Source organism: Pan troglodytes, chromosome 8 (genome assembly GCF_028858775.2).
Source record: "Pan troglodytes isolate AG18354 chromosome 8, NHGRI_mPanTro3-v2.0_pri, whole genome shotgun sequence".
Classification (NCBI taxonomy): Eukaryota; Metazoa; Chordata; class Mammalia; order Primates; family Hominidae; genus Pan; species Pan troglodytes.
The window spans coordinates 45,697,794-45,718,383 of record NC_072406.2 but is presented as its reverse complement, the minus strand read 5'-3'; the positions used below and the strand labels follow the sequence as shown (position 1 = coordinate 45,718,383).

Here is a 20,590-nt window from a genome sequence, read left to right as displayed (position 1 = left end):
GGGCATTGGAGACTGTGTTGCAAGTAGACATAGCCAGGCAGGGACCCCAGGAGAGGCTGGCAGACAGGGAGGTGCGCAGATAAGATTGGCCCGATGTCACTGACAGCTCTGCTTTGTCCAGGCCTGACAGTTAACAAAGGTCAAAGCCACCTAGAGAAGCATGGCAAGCCTTGAGGGATGGGCATCGCTGGCCATGCTCCACTGTAGCCATTGCAGCGCCAAACCCTCTGGAATCCACACAGCCCAGACCCCTGTCCCTGCCACCTCTTAAAGCAGCTCTCCCTGCCAGCTCAAATGTCTATTGGGACAATAGGGTCTTCTGCAGCTAGGATTCTGGAGGTGCATGGTGAGATAAGACCACTCCTCACCTATTTAACTCACCCTTTCCCCAAAACTTTCTGGGGACCAAGAATGAGTCCTGATGCTTGGCAGCCCTGTGCAGGCTTCCCAGCTTCCTACTCCTTCAGCCCAGGGTCTACATCCTCCCTCTGTCCACTCTCAATGCCGTCCTTCCAAAGACATGCTCAGAGTGTGTCCGTCTTCTTGATGGTCTGGTCTCTCAGTGGGAGATGCTCTTCCTGGCTGTGTCTGGTCAGCCATCTTGGGTCTTCTCCTCAAAAGTCAATTGTTTTCCTTTATGCCAACAATGAACAAGTGGAATTTGAAATGAAAAACACAACATCAATTACAACAGTGCCCCCCAAAATTGAATACTTAGGTATAAAGCTGACAAAATACATATAAAATCTATAGTAGAAACTACAAAACTCTGATAAAAGAAATCAAGGAAGAACTAAATAAATGGAGAGAGATTATATGCTTAGAGTTAGGATGACAATATTTTCAAGGTGTCAGTTCTTCCTTAGAGATTCAATGTAATCCCAATCAAAACCCCAGCAAGTTATTTTGTGAATATTGACAAACTAATTCTAAAGTTTATATGAAGAGGCAAAATACCCAGAATGGCTGACATTATTTGGATATTTGTCCCCTCCAAAGGTCATGTAGAAACTGGATCACCAATATTGGAGGTCGTAGCTGGTGTTAGGTATTTAGGTCATGAGGGCAGATCCCTCATGAATGTCTTGGTGCTGCCCTCATAGTAATAATCAGTGAGTTCTCATTCTACTAGTTTCCTATAGATCTGATTGTTAAAAAGAGCCTGACAACTCCTCCCATCTTTCTTTTGCTCCCTCACTTGTCATGTAATATGCTGGCTCTCCTTCCCCTTACATTGTGAGTTAAAGCTTCCTTAGACCCTAAGCAGATGCTGACACCATGCTTCTTGTATAGTCTGCAGAACTGTGAACCAAATAAACCTGTTTTCTTTATAAATTACCCATCCTCAGATATTCTTTTATAGCAATGCAAAGGAACTAAGACAAGAGACAACACAATGTTGAAGGAGAAGAACAAAGTTAGATGACTGACTTATTATTAGCTACAGTAGTCAAGACAGTGTGGTCTTATAAAAAGAATAGACAAATAGATCAATGGCACAGAACAGAGAGCCCAGAAGTAGATTCACACAAATATGGTCAACCAATTTTAATGAAGGAGCAAAGGCAATTTGATGACGAAAGGAATATCTTTTCAACAAATGATGCTGGAGTAACAAGTCATCCATATGCAATAAAATATAAATCTAGATACAGACCTTATACCCTTCACAAAAACTAACTCAAAATGTATCATAGGTCTAAATAGAAAATGGAAAACTATACAACTTCTGGAAGATAATATAAAAGATTCCTCGGTGACATTGGGCATGGAGATGACTTTATAGACAAAATATGAAAGACAATCAACAACAAAGAAGAAATTGATAAGCTGGACTTAATTAAAATTCAACAACTTCTGCTCTGTAAAAGACATTGTGAAAAGAATGAAAAGTCATGCCACAGGTTGGGAAATTATATTACAAAAGACGTATCTGATAAAAGACTGTTACCCAAAATATGCAAAGAACTCTTAAAACTCAATATTAAAACAAACATCCCATTTGAAAGATGGGCAAAACACCTTAACAGACATCTTACCAAAGAAGACATACAGATGATAAGTAAGCATATAAAGAGATGTGTAACATATATGTCATTAGGAAATTGTGAATTAGAACAACAATGAAACACAATTACACAGTTATTAGAATGGCCTAACTCCAAAAAACTGACATCAATGCAGAAAAGAACGTGTAGCAACAGGACTCTTCATTCATTGCTGGTGAGAATACAAAATGGCATAGCCACTCTGGAAGACACTTTGGCTGTTTCTTTTTTTTTTTTTTTTCACCAGCAGGAAAATGTTTATTCATTCGCTTAATTTCTAACAGTATTTTCTGCTACGGTAATATTTTGCTAGTCTCTCTACATTTAATCTGGCATCTGATCAATTGGATTTATGCTTTTTAGCAAACAGTATAGGCTTTGAACATTTAGTATCTCATTCACATTATTTGTTCTTAGATTTAGTACCCATATAGCCTGTTGGCCATGTTATTTTCTTTTTTTTTCTTTTTTTTTAAATTATACTTTAAGTTCTAGGGTACATGTGCACAACATGCAGGTTTGTTACATATGTATACATGTGCCATGTTGATGTGCTGCACCCATTAATTTGTCATTTACATTAGGTATATCTCCTAATGCTATCCCTCCCCCCTCCCCCCACCCCACAACAGGCCCCGGTGTGTGATGTTCCCCTTCCTGTGTCCAAGTGTTCTCATTGTTCAGTTCCCACCTATAAGTGAGAATATGCGGTGTTTGGTTTTTTGTCCTTGCGATGGCTTGCTGAGAATGATGGTTTCCAGCTTCATCCATGTCCCTACAAAGGACATGAACTCATCCTTTTTATGGTTGCATAGTATTCCATGGTGTATATGTGCCACATTTTCTTAATCCAGTCTATCACTGATGGACATTTGGGTTGGTTCCAAGTCTTTGCTATTGTGAATAGTGCCACAATAAACATACGTGTGCATGTGTCTTTACAGCAGTATCATTTATAATCCTTTGGGTGTATACCCAGTAATGGGATGGCTGGGTCAAATGGTATTTCTAGTTCTAGATCCTTAAGGAATCACCACACTGTCTTCCACAATGGACTAAAGACTTAAATCTTAGACCTAAAACCATAAAAACCCTTGAAGAAAACCTAGGCAATACCGTTGAGGACGTAGGCATGGTCAAGGACTTCATGTCTAAAACACCAAAAGCAATGGCAACAAAAGCCAAAATTGACAAATGGGATCTAATTAAACTAAAGAGCTTCTGCACAGCAAAAGAAACTACCATCAGAGTGAACAGGTAACCTACAGAATGGGAGAACATTTTTGCAATCTACTCATCTGACAAAGGGCTAATATCCAGAATCTATAAATAACTCAAACAAATTTACAAGAAAAAAACAAACAACCCCATCAAAAAGTGGCTGTTTCTTAAAAACTAAACCTATTCTTGCCATATAATCCAGCAATTGCACTACTTGATATTTACCCAAATGAATTGAAAACATGTCCATATACAAACCTGCACATGGATGTTTACAGCAGCTTTATTCATAATTGCCAAAACTTGGGGAAAAAACCCATAACATTCTTCAGTAGGTAAATAGATATATTAACTGTGGTATATCCAGAGTATTCAGCACTACTCAGGGCTAAAAGGAAATTAGCCACTAGGCCATTGAAGAAATGGAGGAACCTTAAAATGTATATTACTAAGTTGAAATAAGCCAATCTGAATTTTATCCCTCAACTTTATATGTCAAAACTCTAATCTCTAATGTGACTGTATTTGGACATATGCCCTCAAGGAGATAATTAAGGTAAAATGAGATTGTAAGAGTGGAGTCCTAATCTTACAGAATTGGTGGCCTTAAAAGAAAGACTACATGAAGGTACAGTGAGAAGGTGGCTATCTACAACTAAGGAGAGCCCTTCTTCACCAGTCAGCACCTTGATCTTGGACTTACCAACCTTCAGAACTGTGAGAAAATAAGTTCTGTTGTTTCAGCTACCTAGTCTATGGTATTTTGTTATGGCAGCCTGAGCAGACAAAGACTGCTACATACTGTATGATTCCAACTGTTAGACATTCTGAAAAAAGCAAAATCATGGACACAACAAAAAGGTCAGTGGTTGTGAGGAGTTAGGGGTAAGGGAGAAATAAATAGGGAGAGCACAAAAGATGTTTAGGGCAGTGAAACTATTCTGTACGATACTATAATGATCATATACATGTCATCACACATTTGTCAAAACCCAGAATATGAACACCAACAGTGAACCCTAAAGTAAACTATGGACTTTGGGTGATAATGTGGTGTCAGTGTAGGTTCATTGGTTATAACAAATGTTTTACTCTGGTGCAGGATGCTGACAGTGGGGAGTCTGTGTGGGGGGAATGGCAGAAGGTATAGAGGAAATCTGTACTTTCTGCTCAATTTTGATATGAACTGAACCTAAAACTGCTCTAAAAATAAATTTTATAAAAATGGAATATTTAATCTCAAAGATATTAGTATTAACAGTAAATATAAATGCATCTAAATTCTAGTTAAAAGGAAAAGATGTTCACATTGGAACAAAAAATTCTAACTATATGTTGTTCATGAGAACTGGCCTTATAAGAATACATCACATAAATACCAACATAAAGTAAGTTGGTGTAGATACATTAATATCAGATAAAATAGGCCTTTAGGCAAAAAACCTAACTAGAAATGAGAAGGAACCTTTCATAAGTACAAAAGTTCAGTTCATAGGAAGATATAACAAATTTAAATGTGTAATGTGTATATTGAAATAGGAGAACATCAAAAGAGGTAAAGCAAATATTGACAAAATCACACAGAGTAATAGAGAAATTCACACTCACAATGGGAGAATTGAACATATTCTTTCAATAATTGATGAAACAAACATTACCAGTTGTAAGAGAAATGGAAGATTTAAATAATACAATTAACGAATCTCACTAACACATTTTTTTCATGTTTGGGAGGAAATACAGTTGATACTTGAATAACATGGGTTTGAACTGTGTGGGTCCACTCATACGTGGCTTTTTTTCCAACCAAATATAGATTACAAATACAGTATTTGTGGGATGCAAAACCCAACATATACAGAGGACCCACTTTTCATATACAAGTTCCACAGGGCCAACTACAGGACTTGACTATGTGCAGATTTTGGCATATGTGTGTGAAGGGGTGGTCCTGGAACTAATCCCTATGTATACCAAGGAATGACTGTGTACAGACTCATGAACCAAAGAACAAACTTCTCCTAATTTTAATTGAAAAGATTCCAGCAATGTGTATAATTTTAATATGTACTGAAAAGACTATCTGTTTTGGCGGCTCCAAGTTCTTAGTTTGAGATTGAGTTTTAATATAGGATTAAAACTTTATCTTTGAACAAAAGAGTTTCAGTAAGTAAAGCCATTCTGTAAGTTGCAAGAAGAGATGTTTTTAATCCACTACCTAGGAAAAAATAATTTATTGAGAAATCTCAGAATTTCAAAATAAATGTCAATATTAAGCAGTATCTCTCTCATTTTTACAACTTATTAGCAAATAATCACATTTATGTGCTATGAACTATTAAAGTAAGATTATATAGTATAAAATGTAATAATTAGGAGAATATTTTTCATTAATGCAGGTAGACACATTCTTATTACTTCTAGACGTACACAAACATTTAAAACATTTAATATTATCTTCAGTTTTGTATGGAAAGCCATCATTTAAAAAAATTTAAAACTCATAGGCATTATAATTAAGAAAGAAAAAGAAATGATAAAAAAGGTTACTTTAAAAGAAACAATAAATGTGAGAGAAGTAAAAATAAGTAAGATAGGAAAAAATAGAAAACACAAAGATAAAGTTTTAATCCTTTATTAAAACTCAATCTCAAACTAAGAACTTGGAGCCACCAAAACAGATAGTCTTTTCAGTACATATTAAAATTATGCACACTGCTGGAATCTTTTCAATTAAAATTAGGAGAAGTTTGTTCTTTGGTTCATGAGTCTGTATACAGTCATTCCTTGGTATACATAGGGATTAGTTCCAGGACCACCCCTTCACACACATATGCCAAAATCTGCACATAGTCAAGTCCTGTAGTTGGCCCTGTGGAACTTGTATATGAAAAGTGGGTCCTCTGTATATGTTGGGTTTTGCATCTCACAAATACTGTATTTGTAATCTATATTTGGTTGGAAAAAAAGCCACATATGAGTGGACCCACACAGTTCAAACTCATGTTGTTCAAGTATCAACTGTATTTCCTCCCAAAAATGAAACATGTAAATCCAAATATATCATTAATTATATTAAAGAAATCATTTTAAATCATATTCAGACCTTTCTGTTCTTAACAAAAGACTACACTCAAGGGAAACTATTTTATCAGAGAATAACTAACACAGGCTTTATTATACAATATAGACCTGGGGGAAGGGAAATATCCAACTCCAGCTGCTTTCTACCCTTCAACACGGGGAAGGGAAATACCCAGTTTCAGCCCCCTATAAACCTCCTGTTCACCTAAGGGCCTGGGATGTTGGGGAGAAAAACATAGGAGTCTCCTGTGAAGTGTAGACTCCTGAGGCACAGGCTTACTAAAAGACTGAGACCTAATTAGAGGATTATAGATTGCTTCTCCTCCCATGATATCTTATCACCACATTAATCAGGCTCCTGCATAATAATAGCAGATTACAGCTAAAATATCTGCAAGCCTCAGGCCCTATCTAAAAGGAAACCAGAAACAGCAGTTTGGGGGGGGGGCAAAAATAATGACAATATTTTAGAAAATTTTATCATTTGATACCTACAATTTCAGCAAACAGAAAACACAGCCTAACTGCTAGCTAGGTAACCATATTACACTAAATGCTTACATACCTCAGTTCCTATTGTCCAATACATTATGTCTAGATTTCAACAACAACAACAAAAATTTCAAGTCATGCTAAAAGTAAAAAAAAACGTAGTCTGAAGAGACAGTTTAAGCATGAGCATCAAACTCAGATATGGCAGAATTTTTCAAATTATCATACCGGAAATTTAAAATAATTATGTCTAACATATTAAGACCACTGATAGAAAAAGTGGACAACATGTAATAAGAAATAGATAATGTAAGCAGGAAGCTAGAAAAACTAAGAAAAAAAGGAAATGTTAGAAATAAAAAACATTGTAACAGAAATTAAGAATGCCTTTGATGTTCTTATCAGTATACTGGACACAGTCAAAAAAGAATAAGTGAGCTTGAAAACGTGTCATTAGAAACTTCTAAAATTGAAAGGAGAAAAAATAATAAAATAAACAGAATACCGAGATCTTTGGGAAAATTACAAAAGGTATAATACATACATAATGAGAGTATCAGAAGGAGAAAAAGCAAACAAGAAAAGAGAAATATTTGAAATAATAATGGCTAAGAATTTTCAAAAATTAATGGTAGACATCAAACCACAGATCCTAGATGCTCAGAGAACATAAAAAATGGTCAATAGCAAAAATGTCTAGACCTAATCATATGCTATACTCAAACTACAGAAAATCAAAGACGAAAAGAAAATCTTGAGAGATAAAAGAGGTGGGAAAAACTTAAAATATTTAAAATATTCAAGTGTTGAAGAAAAATACGACCAACTAGAACCTGTATCCAGACAAATAATCCTTCAAAACTTAAAGAGATATAAAAACATTCTCAGAAAAAAATGACATAATTTGTTGCCAGTATCCTTGCATTGGAAGAAAATATTTTTAAACATTCTTCAGAGAGAAGGAATATAATACATGTCAGAAACACAGGTCTACATAAAGAGAGAAAAAATATTAGACAAGGAATAAAAGTAAAAAACGCCAGGAATGGTGGCTCTTGCCTGTAGTCCCAGCATTTTGGGAGGCTAAAGCAGATGGATTGCTTGAGCTCAGGAGTTCAAGATCAGCCTGGGCAACATGGCAAAGACCTAGCTCTACAAAAAATACAAAAATTAGCCAGGCATGGTGGCATGTGCCTGTAGTCCCAGGTACTTGGAGGCTGAGGTGGGAAGATCACTTGAGCCCAGGAGGTCGAGGCTGTAGTGAACTGTGATCACACCATGACACTCTAGACTAGGCAACAAAGCAAGGCCCTGTCAAAGAAAAAAAAAAAAAAAAAAGTGAAAGAAACTATTTTATATTCTTTTCTCTTAATTGATCTAACAGATACAGATTATTCATAATAATAATGGTAACAATGTCCTCCATGATTATAGCTTATATATAAGTGAAATAAATGACAGGAATCTTATAAGTGACAAAAGGCAGGAAATGGGAATTCTCTGAAATCAGAATACCTGCATTATCCATGAAGCGATATAGCGATATTTAAAAGTGGATTTGGATATTCTATAAATGTACATTGTAAATTCTAAGGAAACCACTATACAAAATTTTAGGAAATGTAATTGATATCCTGAGAAAGGAGAAGATATAGGATCATATTAAATATGTAATTAAAGCCAGAGAAGGCAGGAAAGGTGTGGAAGGTGAAAAAGAAACAAAGAACTAGGACAATAAAGAGAAAATAGCTACAAATATGGTTGATATTAAAGCAAATATGTCAATAATCACTTTAAATGTGAATGGTCTAAATATATCAATTCAAAGACAGAGGCTGTCAGAGTAGGTGAATAAAAAAATCCGACTATATGTTGTCTACCAGAAATTGGCTTTAAATATATGAAAATGATAAGATTAAAAGTAAAGTAACAGAGTAAGATATACCATGCTAACTAATCAAAGCAAAGCTGGAGAAACTATATTAATTTGAGACAATGTGGACTTCAGAGCAAGAAAAATGATCAGAGACATGGAGGGACATTACACAATGATAAAAAGGTCATTATTCAAGAAAACATAGTAATACTTAATAAGTATGCACCTAACAACAGAGCAATAAAATTGATGAGGCAAAAACAGATGGGACTGCAAAGAAAACAGACAAATTCATTATATTTGCAGCCTTCAGTACCATCTAACTGTAATTCACAGCTACAACAGGCTGAAAATCACTAAGAATATAGTTGAACTTAGCACATCACCAATCAACTGGATCTAATTGATGCTTATAGATTATTCCACTCAACAACAGCAGAATACACATTCTTCTCAAGCTTCTGTGGAACACTCAATAAGACAGATCTTATTCTAGGCTATAAGACAAACCTTAACAAATTTGAAAGAACAAAAGTCACACAAAATACAGTGTCATTCCATAATACATTTAAACTATATTACCCTAATACCAAAAGTAGATAAAGGTACTATAAGAAAAAAACTACAAACCAACATCTCTCATGAATAAAGATGCAAAAATCCTCAACAAATTGTTAGCAAATTGAATTCAACAATGTATAAAAAGAATTATATGCCACAACCAAATGGGGTTTATCCCAGGTACGCAACATTCATGCAATATTCAAAAATCAATTAATGTAATCCACCACATCAACAGACTAAAGAAAAAATTATATGATCAATAAGAAATGAAGAAACATCATTTGGCAAAATCTAAAGCCCATTTATGATTTTTAAAAACTATCAGCAAACTAAGAATAGTAGGAAACTTCCTCAATTTCATAAAGAATATCTGCAAAAAACAAATACCTAATATCTTAATCATGAGAAAACAGATGCTTTTTTTTCTAAGATAAGGAATAAATCAAGGACTTCATTTCTCACCACACGTATTCTACATTGTACTGGAAGTCCTAACTAATGCAGTAAGACAAGAAAAGAGAATAAAATAAATATAAAATGAGTAAAATTGTTTTTGCTCAACAACAGCAAAAATCTAATAGGTCATTATAGCAAGGTTGCTAGATACAAGGTTAATATACAAAAGTCAACTGCTTTCCTATATACCAGCAAAGAACAAGTGATATTTCAAATTAAACACACAATACTATTCACATTATCACCAAAAAAATGAGGTAATTATAAACCTAACAAAATATGTATAAGAGATATATAAAGAAAACTAAACAATGAGAACACATGGACACAGGAAGGGGAACATCACACTCTGGGGACTGTTGTGGGGTGGGGGGAGCGGGGAGGGATAGCATTGGGAGATATACCTAATGCTAGATGACGAGTTAGTGGGGGCAGCGCACCAGCATGTCACATGTATACATATGTAACTAACCTGCACATTGTGCACATGTACCCTAAAACTTAAAGTATAATAATAAACTAAAATTAAAAAAAATATTAACCACAAAAAAAGGAAAACTAAAATACTCTGATTAAGGAAATCAAAGAATAAACAGATCTAAGATCTAAATGGAGCAATAGTCCATGTTAAAGAATAGGAAGTCTCAATATTGTTTGTTGTCAGTTCTTTTCAACTCAGTTCAATGCAATCACAATCAAAATTCCCACAAGCCATTCTGTGGGAATCAAAATGGAATCAACAAACTGATTCTAATTTGAATGGAAAGGCAAAAGACCCAGAATAGTTAACACAATATTAAAGGAAAACAAAATCAAAGGATTGACACTACCCAACTTTAAAAATTCCTGTAGCCCTACAGAAATCAAGACAGTATGCTATTGATGAAACAATAGACAAATAGAGCAATTGGAACAGAAGAGAGAGAAAAAGAATCACATAAATATAGTCAACGAATTTTTACAAAGAAGCAAAGGAAATTCAATAAAGGACTCTTTTCAACAAGTGATGTTGGAATAACTAGTCATCCACATGTAAACAAAAAATGAATATAACCAAAGACCTTACACCTTACCAAAAATGAACTCAAAGTGGATCATAGATCTAAATATAAAATGCAAAAACTATAAAATTCCTAGAAGATACAAAGGAACAAGTGTAGGTGGCCTTAAATTTGGTGATGGCATTTTAGATACAACAAAAGCACAATCCATGAATAAAAAATTGATAAGTTGTACTTACTAAAATAAAAACATTCTGCTCTGTGAAAGACACTGTTAAGAAAATGAAAATAAAAGCCACCTGCAGGAAGAAAATATTTAGAAAACACATACCTGACACAATAAGAAAAAGAAATAAACCTATTACAACATGGGCAACAGAGCTGAAGAGATACCAAAAAAGATATATAGATGACAAATAAACATAAAAAGATGTTCAACATATATGTCATTAAGGAATTGTAAATTAAATCAACAATGAGATGCCACTACATTGAGATGCCACTACATGCCACTACAAACTTATCAGAATGGCTAAAATCCAAAGCATTAAAAACACAAAAACTGGCAAGGAACATGGGAACTCTCACTCATTGCTGGTAGGAATGCAAAATACTACAGCAACTTTGAAGACAGTTTAACAATTTCTTACAAAGTTAAATATAGTATTACTATATGATACAGCAATCGTGCTCCTTGGTATTTACCTGTGTAAAAAATATATGTCCCTACAAAAGTTATGCAGTATCCAACAGGTACTAAGTTGTTTTGCACCTAATTAATGAAGCAATCATTGGACTCTTTTTGTGGTTTAGGAGTATTGTGAAAAAATTACTGAAATCACATAGGCACCAAGAGCCTCTGTCTAAACTGTTTACAAAAGACTGTGTAAATACTCATCACAAGAAAGCGTATGTAGCTGTACAAATATCAGATAAACATTAAAACAAAATGCATTTTTTAAAATTTATTTTATTTTATTTTATTTCTTTTTTGGAGATTAAGCCTCACTCTGTCACCCAGGCTGGAGCGCAGTGGCACAATCTCAGCTCACTGCAACTTCCACCTCCCTGGTTCAAGCAATTCTCCTGCCTCACCCTCCCAAGTAGCTGGGATTACAGGTGCATGCCACCACACCTGGCTAATTTTTTGTCTATTTTAGTGGAGACGGGGTTTTACCGTATTGCCCAGGCTGGTCTCGAACTCCTGAGCTCAGGCAGTCTGCCCGCCTCAGCCTCCCAACGTGCTAGGATTACAGGCATGAGCCACTGCGCCCAGCCTATTTATTTATTTTTAACTTTCATTTTAGGTTCGGGGGTATCTGTGAATGTTTGTTACATAGGTAAACTCATGTCATGGAGGTTTGTTGTACAGATTTTTCATCACCCAGGTATTAAGCCCAATACCCAATAGTTATCTTTTCTGCTCATCTCCCTTCTCTCACCCTCCACCCTCAAGTAGACCCCAGTGTTTTTTGTTCCCTTTGTGTTCATGAGTTCTCATCATTTAACTCCCACTTATAAGTGATAACATGCAGTATTTGGTTTTCTGTTCCTGCATTAGTTTGCTAAGTATAATTGCCTCCAGCTCCATCCATGTTCCTGCAAAAGACATGATCTTGTCCTGTTTTATGGCTGCATAGTAATCATAGTATTCCATGGTGTATATGTACCACATTTTCTTTATACAGATAATTTGTCATTGATGGGCATTTAGGCTGATTCTGTATCTTTGCTATTGTGAATAGTGCTGTGATGAATGCATGTATCTTTATGGTAGAATAATTTATATTCCTCTGGGTATATACCCAGTAATAGGATTGCTGTGTTGAATGGTAGTTCTGCTTTTAGCTCTCTGAAGAATCACCATACTGTTTTCCACAATGGTTGAACGAATTTACACTCCCACCAACAGTGTATAAGTGTTCCCTTTTCTCCGCAACTTCACCAGCATGTGTTGTTTTTGACTTTTAAATAATAGCCATTCTGACTAGTGTGAGATGGTATCTCACTATGGTTTTGATTTGTATAAAACAAAATGCATTTTCAGAGATTAACAGACAGTCTCCATTTACCAGGTAAAAAGTATAAATTTGCACACAATAAATAAATATTTTCCAAATATATAAACCAATTTGACAGAACTACCATAAGGCATAGAGAGATCCATAATCACAGTGGGAGAAATTAACATACTTATCTTAGAATACAGAATAAACAGAAAAACCTCAATGAAAAAAGAACTGAACAGAATAAACATATTTGATCTAATAGATGTATACAAAAGACATATTGACTAAACAGTCACAAAGCTAAGAACAAAATTCTTCAGCTTACTCTAATTAAAAATACATCAATGATATTGAAAATTATCATACTACTTAGTGTTTCCATTTTGATAGCTCCAAATATCTTAGCTGGAGATTTGTTTTTTGAAAATGCAAATTTATCCTCAAGTAAAAAAATCTCCATCTAATACCTCTTCCATTTTCTGAGCTACAAAAAAGATGCTTTTAATCCATTAAATAGAGAAACAAATTTATCAAAAAACCTCTGTAATTCAAAATACATATCAATTATCCAGCAATATTTTCTCTCATGTTTTGAAATAATATAACCAAATACCACGTTGTTGAGACAGTGAGTTATAGACTGAGTATACAAAATGTAAAAATATAGGAGAACTTTTTAAGAAAATGGTTTCATAAGGTATTCATATTTTATAATCAAGTTAAATTTTTATAACAGATATGAGTAATAAAAAAGATAAAAACACATTAAAAATAAACTTTAAAAGGAGATTCAAAAACAGATCAGGCAAGAAATACAGAAAACATAAGTGATGGTATATTAACCCACAAAATATCAGTACTTACATTAAATATAAATGTGTTAAATGTTATATTTTCAATTCAAAGTTTGCCACATTGGATTCAAAAAAGAACTATAATACATTTAACACATATAATACAGCTAAGCTATAATAATACAAAAAGGTTGAAAGTATAATGATGAAAAATTGTGTTCTGCAAATACTTATATTAAAAAGATGCTATGTTAATATCTGACAGATTAATGGCAAAGAAAGTTACTACAAAGTGTCCATCATATCGTGGGTAAGGCTACATGTAGGTGGGGGAAGGTGGTATATGAGAAATCTCTATCTTTCTCTCTACTGTGAACGTAAGAATGCTCTAAAAATACAGTCTATTTTAAAAAATGTCCATCATAAAGACAAGAGTTTCAGCATTCTTAAGAAAATTTAACAATTTAAAATGTGTATGTATACAAAAAAAAAAGCTTTAGAAAAACAGAACAAAAATTGGCAGAACTACAAAGAGATAGAGAAATAAGTAATCACAGTAGCAGAATTTAAAATACCTTTCTCATGATAAAATAAACAGAACCTCAGTGAAGTTAAGAACACATGAAAAATATAATTAATCAACGACAATGGAGAATATACATGAATATACACACATACATGTTTTCTATATACACACATATATGTATACATGACATGTAAAAATCATATTTGTGATTGAACATATAAACTAAGGAGAGAACTTTAAAGTCATTACACAATATTCTTAATGATTATAATTACTTTGAAGTCTCACTTTTCTGCAAGTATTAAGTTTTGTAATATGAGATGGGCTTTTTAAAATTAAAACTTTATTTCATGTGAAAGATTTTCATCTGCTATTTCATCCATTTTCTCAGTTGCAAAAAGAAAGGCTTTTAACCCAATAAAAAGTGAAAAAAACTTTACTGTGAAGTCTCTGAATTATTAATATATAGAAAGGACCATTCAAAGTTTCCTATCAGTTTTGTTTTGTTTTTTTGAGACGGAGTCTCACTCTGTTGCCCAGGCTGGAGGGCAGTGGCCTATTCAGCTCACTGCAACCTCCGCTTCACGGATTCAAGCAATTCTCCTGTCTCAGCCTCCCAAGTAGCTGGGACTACAGGCGCGTGCCACCATGCGCCACTAATTTTTTGTATTTTTAGTAGATACGAGGTTTCACCCTGTTAGCCAGGATGGTCTAAATCTCCTGAACTTGTGATCAGCCCGCCTTGGCTTCCCAAAGTGCTGGGATTACAGGCGTGAGCCACCGTGCCCAGCCCTATCAGTTTTATAAGACTTTACACTAGACAATACAACTTAAATAAATGTCACACAAAAACCTCTGACGCATTTTCAAAATGAATCATGAAGGTAAATGCAAAAACCACCAGAGTACTTTTCCTGAAAGTATGTGGAGGCACTCTTATTACTTCATACATACACTTAGAAAGTTGAAATTAGACTTTATTTTACTAAGTGTATTCACATTTTAAAAAGTTTTTATAACATATGTGACACATTGAATAATTAAACTGATTAAAAGTAATTCCAGGGAGGGATAGCATTGGGAGATATACCTAATGCTAGATGATGAGTTAGTGGGTACAGCACACCAGCATGGCACATGTATACATATGTAACTAACCTGCACAATGTGCACATGTACCCTAAAACTTAAAGTATAATAAAAAAAAAAGTAATTCCAAAATAAGGAAAGAAATAAAATAGAAAGTAATCTGAATCAGATAAAAAAAAACTGAAAAGCACCCCCACCCAAAATATTTAAATCCAAATATATCAGTAAGTACAATAATTGTAAATGGATTACATATTTTACATATTCTAGGAATAGACAAAGACAGACACATTGAACTGATAAACAATTCAACTATAAGTTCTTTATTAGATATATGACTGAAAAAAATGCAAACACTAACCAAAATCACTCTGTAGTAATTACGTCAATGTCAGACAAAATAGACTTTTAGTCAAAAGACCTTACTAGAGACTGAGATGATCCCTTTCATAAAAATAAAAGGCAGAGTTCATAAGGAAAATCTAACTTTTTATCTGCATACATCTAATAACGTAGACAGTATAAGGAAAATGGACAGTACTATAAGAAGAAATAGGTAAATCCACATGGTGGGATAATTTAATATACATCTCTCAATAATTGATAGAATAATCAAGATTCAAGGAAATCAAGAAATAAATGTAAATGACACAATAAAAAATGAGTTCAATGGATGTCTGTAACATTGTAGCAGAATACATATCCATGAACAAAATTATGCTTAATTAAAATTTAACTAATGTAATTAAAAATAATTTAATAATATTATTTCCATATTTACTATGGAATCTCTTCTTTCTAGCAGCTCCAGTTGCAGGCAAAAGATTTTCATCTGATACCTTATCTTTTTCTGGACTACAAGAAGGAAGGCTCTTAAAAGCACTAGAGAACTGTATCTATGGTGGAACCTCCAGATTCACAATATATGTTAATTACTATATGTTAATGATATAAGCAAATCAGTATCTAGTTAAAATATAAGCATATAAATTCATCTTTTACTTGCGCATATAAAAGCTGTTCTGTTAATTTTTATATACATGGGTATTAAATATATTTTATTTGTAAACATTATTTTATTTACTACTATGAACATTATTATAAATACTTGTATATTTAAAATTTTTCCTTATTTTTTCTTATTATATTCACACTTTAGGTAAAGCTTAAAATTTTTGGTACCAAATATTGCTAAGGAAAAATATAAAATGATAAAAAATGGAGTAGACAGTGAAAGAAACATACCACGTAGGAAAAATAGGAGAAGCCAAGAAAAAAATGATATAATTGCACCTAAAAAATCAATAATTAGATTATATATGGTTATAAGAGATAATTAAAAGAAAAAATATCAGACTGAATATGAGCATATACCAAACACCACATGTTCTCTCTTATAAATGGGAGTTGAACAATGAGAACATATGGACATGTGGGGGACAACCGACACAGAGGCCTCTCTGGAGTGGGGGGCAAGAGGAGGGGCAGCATCAGGAAGAACAGCTAATGGGTGCTGGGCTTAATACCTGGATGATGGGTTGATCTGTGCAGCATACCACAATGGTACACATTTACCTATATAACAAACCTGCACATCCTGGACATGTACCCCAGAACTTAAAATTCAAGCTGATTTTAAAAAGAGTATATACAATTATAAGTTTCTTACGATAGACATAGCAAAATCACAAAGAAACAAAGAAGTTAAACTTAATATGATGGAAAAAACGTATCAAGCAAATACCAACTGGAAGAAAGTTTGTGGAGCCATAATAACAGATAAAGTAGTTATTAAGGAAAACAACAAAAATTATGAAAATGATGAAGTGAAACCTTTTATAAGGAAAAAACTGTTCTTTTTTGAAGAATATAAAGTTTTGAAGAATATAAATTTAAAGTTTTGAAGAATATAAAGTTTGAAGTTTTTTGAAGAACATAAATTTAAAGTTTTGAAGAATATAAATTTAAAGTTTACTTGCACGCACACAAAAAAATAGAGCATTATAAGATACAAAGCAAAACCTGACAGTAATACAAGAAGAAATAGAGAAATCCACAAAGTGGCAGATTTGACACATGTAACTGAGTAATTATAAAAGAAACAAGTTATCAATAAAGATCTGGTAGTGTGATGGAAATAATTAGCAGAAGAAGCATATGGTTGAAGGCATATTTATAAACCAAAAACAAATTTCTCCTGAATTTAATAAAATTAATTTATAAGATTTATAAATAATTACTTACTTTTTCTTGAAGTTACTTTAGCTTGAAGTTTCTTGGTTTGAGATTCGCTTCTTGATAATAAAACTTTCTCCTCAGGCAACAGATGTTCAAGTGATATATCCTTTTTTTGGATTTCTAAAGGAAACGCTAAATAGAAAAAAATAGATGTGCAATAGAACTTCTGGATATGCCAAGTAATCATCAGAATTTCAACCCATGGAAGTAAAATGAGAAAATCATGTGAATAGTTTTCATGAGCGTGTGTGGAGGCAGTGATACTACTTAGTAATTAATGACCATTCAAATACCAACCAAAAAGTATCATTACTTTTGTTCTCTAGTTATCACAGGGTATTCACATTTTAGGTCAAAAAGTTGATGAAATGTATTCTGAAGTACACATTGACGAATCAAAGGAAAAGATCTGATGAGTTCAACATAAAATAATTTAAAGTTATCGATAATTGTTATACTTACTCTTGTGTCTTTCCACTCCAGAATTTATTTGTTTCTTTTCTTGCATTTGGAGTTTTGACTTTGAATCTTGATGAACAGAAATCACATTTTCATTTGGTACTACAATACGAGCTATATCAAGAGATGCATTTAGTCCATCAAATGGAAAAATAAATCTATGAATGTATAATATGTACATTTCTCTTATTTTTATAAAGTTAAAAGTAAATTACCATAATGCTAGATCTGACACAAAAATAGAATAGTTTTAATGGCTGTTGTGGAAGCTAACCCATTATTTCATAAATATTCTGAAGCATCAAATAAAGTTTATATTGGTCTCCAGGATTCATGAGTTTATACTTTAATACATAATCAAAATACTTACATAATACATGATAATTTATACTTTAGCTTAATATATAATCATAGGCCAAACAATGAAAATGCATATGCATAAGATCATTCATTATAGCATTATTTGTAATTGCAAAATATTCAAAACCATTGAGATTTTCACACACAGGAGATTGGTCAAATGAACAGATATATATACCACAAACAATGGTATGATACTAATTACAGTATATAATTATGTGGAGATGGGGCTGAGAGTTTCCAGAGAATCTGAGAGCTAATTTGCACCCAATGACTGCTGTTACTTCTAAACAGCTACCAGGCAATGATAGACAGCCTATGTCCCAGCAAAGTATTGAGACTCATGGTTAAATTATAAGGGATTTTTTTTTAAAAATGTAGAACCTTCTGAGATCACTTTACCTACCTACTGAAGGCACCTTAGAACATTATGTACTCTTCTTAAACTTAATGAGAAAAAGTGGTACCTTGTGGAATAAGTCACTACAGAACCCCTCCTTCAGAGTGTCGTGGCAGAGAAGCTTCACTCAAGGGGGAGAAAGAAAGGGGGTGTATGAGATGCCAACTTCAAGACGCTCTCATTCCTCAGCTTAGTGATTGCTTGGGCTCTGATCGCTTGGGCATACCCATGATGAACCTACCACTAAAATCATGTTTGGACCACCCTTGCAGAGGCGAGAGCAGCCCTATGAACCACAACGCTGGTTGTCCTTTGGTTCTACAATCAAGAGTAAGAACAATAGAGGAGATGGTTGACCAGACTCAGATTTCTAGGTTCTTTCATGCCACTCTTGCTGATTTTCCAATTCAAACTTACGCATAAGGGCAGGTCATATGTTCTGTGACAAAATCCAGAACTTAACTGAAAAATTTTCAGGCATGGGAAAAGCAGCAGCTCCTGAGGTAGAAAAAGACTGACCAGCAGGAAAGCGATATATTAGGTTGGTGCAAAAGCAATTTAATGGCAAAAACCGCAATTGCTTTTGCACCAACCTAATAAAATGGCAATCAAGCGCCCTCTCCTGAATGATGCCTGTAGAGACAATCTCTAGGTCTGGTTACTAAACAGTGAAGTTGATGGGCCCTACTAGGGTCAGCACATTGAGGACCCTATGATTAATGAAGTGTTACTCCCTCCACCCTTCCCTGTGAATTTGGAGATGAATTGATGAGCCCCTCTAATTTTTACTGAGAACTCTCATCTTTCAACAATGAACAAGACCAGGGGTTAGGCTAAGTCCCCAAATCCCCAGTGGGGACCAGGGTCAGAGGTAAATGGGAAGGTGTGGATAATTATATTTCTTGGGCCTTTGGACACTAGTATATAAGTGACTGCGAATATATACCCCAGCATCAGAATGAAGGGGAAACTGATAATTCTCTCTAGTTTGAAGTCTGAGGTCACCACCAATGGGGACTTTATCTAGACCCAACTATGGGTGGGTGTCTTTGGCCAATTACAAATTCTATTGTTATAGTGCACACTACTCAATATATTTTGTTATAAATGTACCACTAAGTGAACGCCTGCTCACCTTCGCCCATAAGCACTGAAGAAAATTGCTCAGTTAGGGCCATTTTAGTGGGGCATGTGAAAGGCCATGAACCTACCTGACTACCTTGTGCCGTTGTTTCTCAAAAACAATACTGATTACTTGGGGTAAAAAGGAAATAAATGCCTTCATTGCTGTACTTAAGGATGACAAAGTTTTCTGTGAAACTAATCCTCCATTAAACAGCTCCATCTGGCCTGTGCACATGACCTCAGATGCACACAGCCTCAATGCATTATTGGCTGCTCAATGCCACAGTGCAGCCCTGGGTGCTGGCAGTACCTGACTTTGTAACTGTCATAGACGCTAGTGCCTGAGAGAAAAGAACGTAGTATACAACAACTGATATACAAAATTCCTTTTTTGGCATCCCTGTCCACACCGATGATAAGGATCAGTGTATTCTTATGTGGAATAGATTGCTATATACCACTAATGTCCTTCGACAAGACTACCCAAAATCCCCAACTATCTATCATCTATGGATAGCGCATAACCTGGAAAAATTTCTGCTCTTGGAGGGAACACTAGCCTTCTACTATATTGAAAACATTTTCCTGGTGGGTCACACACAGGCACCAACCAATAAAGACTGGCTGGGCCATTAATACTTAACAAAAACCTAGCACTCAAGTGAAATCCCTGTGTTGTAATCTGGGAAGGGGCACATCGCATTCCAGAGGAGATGACTGCCTATCTTTTGGTCCTCTCAATCCCCTAAAATGAAAAGGAAGCACAATCATTGTTGGCCATGGGCACTTTAACATTCCCCACCACACAAGAAACTTGATGGCACCCATCTATGAGGGTACCAAGAAGA

General features: G+C 34.4%; 1 protein-coding gene across 31 annotated transcripts in view; it reads right to left on the bottom strand.

Annotated features, from left to right (window-relative positions):
• Nucleotides 1-20,590, bottom strand: part of CCDC7 (coiled-coil domain containing 7) — a 411,675-nt gene that overhangs the window by 116,308 nt on the left and 274,777 nt on the right. For 30 of the 31 annotated variants that reach the window (XM_063781580.1, XM_063781581.1, XM_063781579.1 and 27 more), the window contains 2 exons: nucleotides 17,861-17,971; nucleotides 17,405-17,530 (listed from right to left, as the gene is read on the bottom strand). In XM_063781580.1, the coding sequence (XP_063637650.1) occupies nucleotides 17,405-17,530; nucleotides 17,861-17,971 (237 nt within the window). Of the gene's footprint in view, nucleotides 1-17,396; nucleotides 17,531-17,860; nucleotides 17,972-20,590 lie in introns of those variants that run through there. The other variant, XM_054660971.2, reaches the window with a different exon arrangement.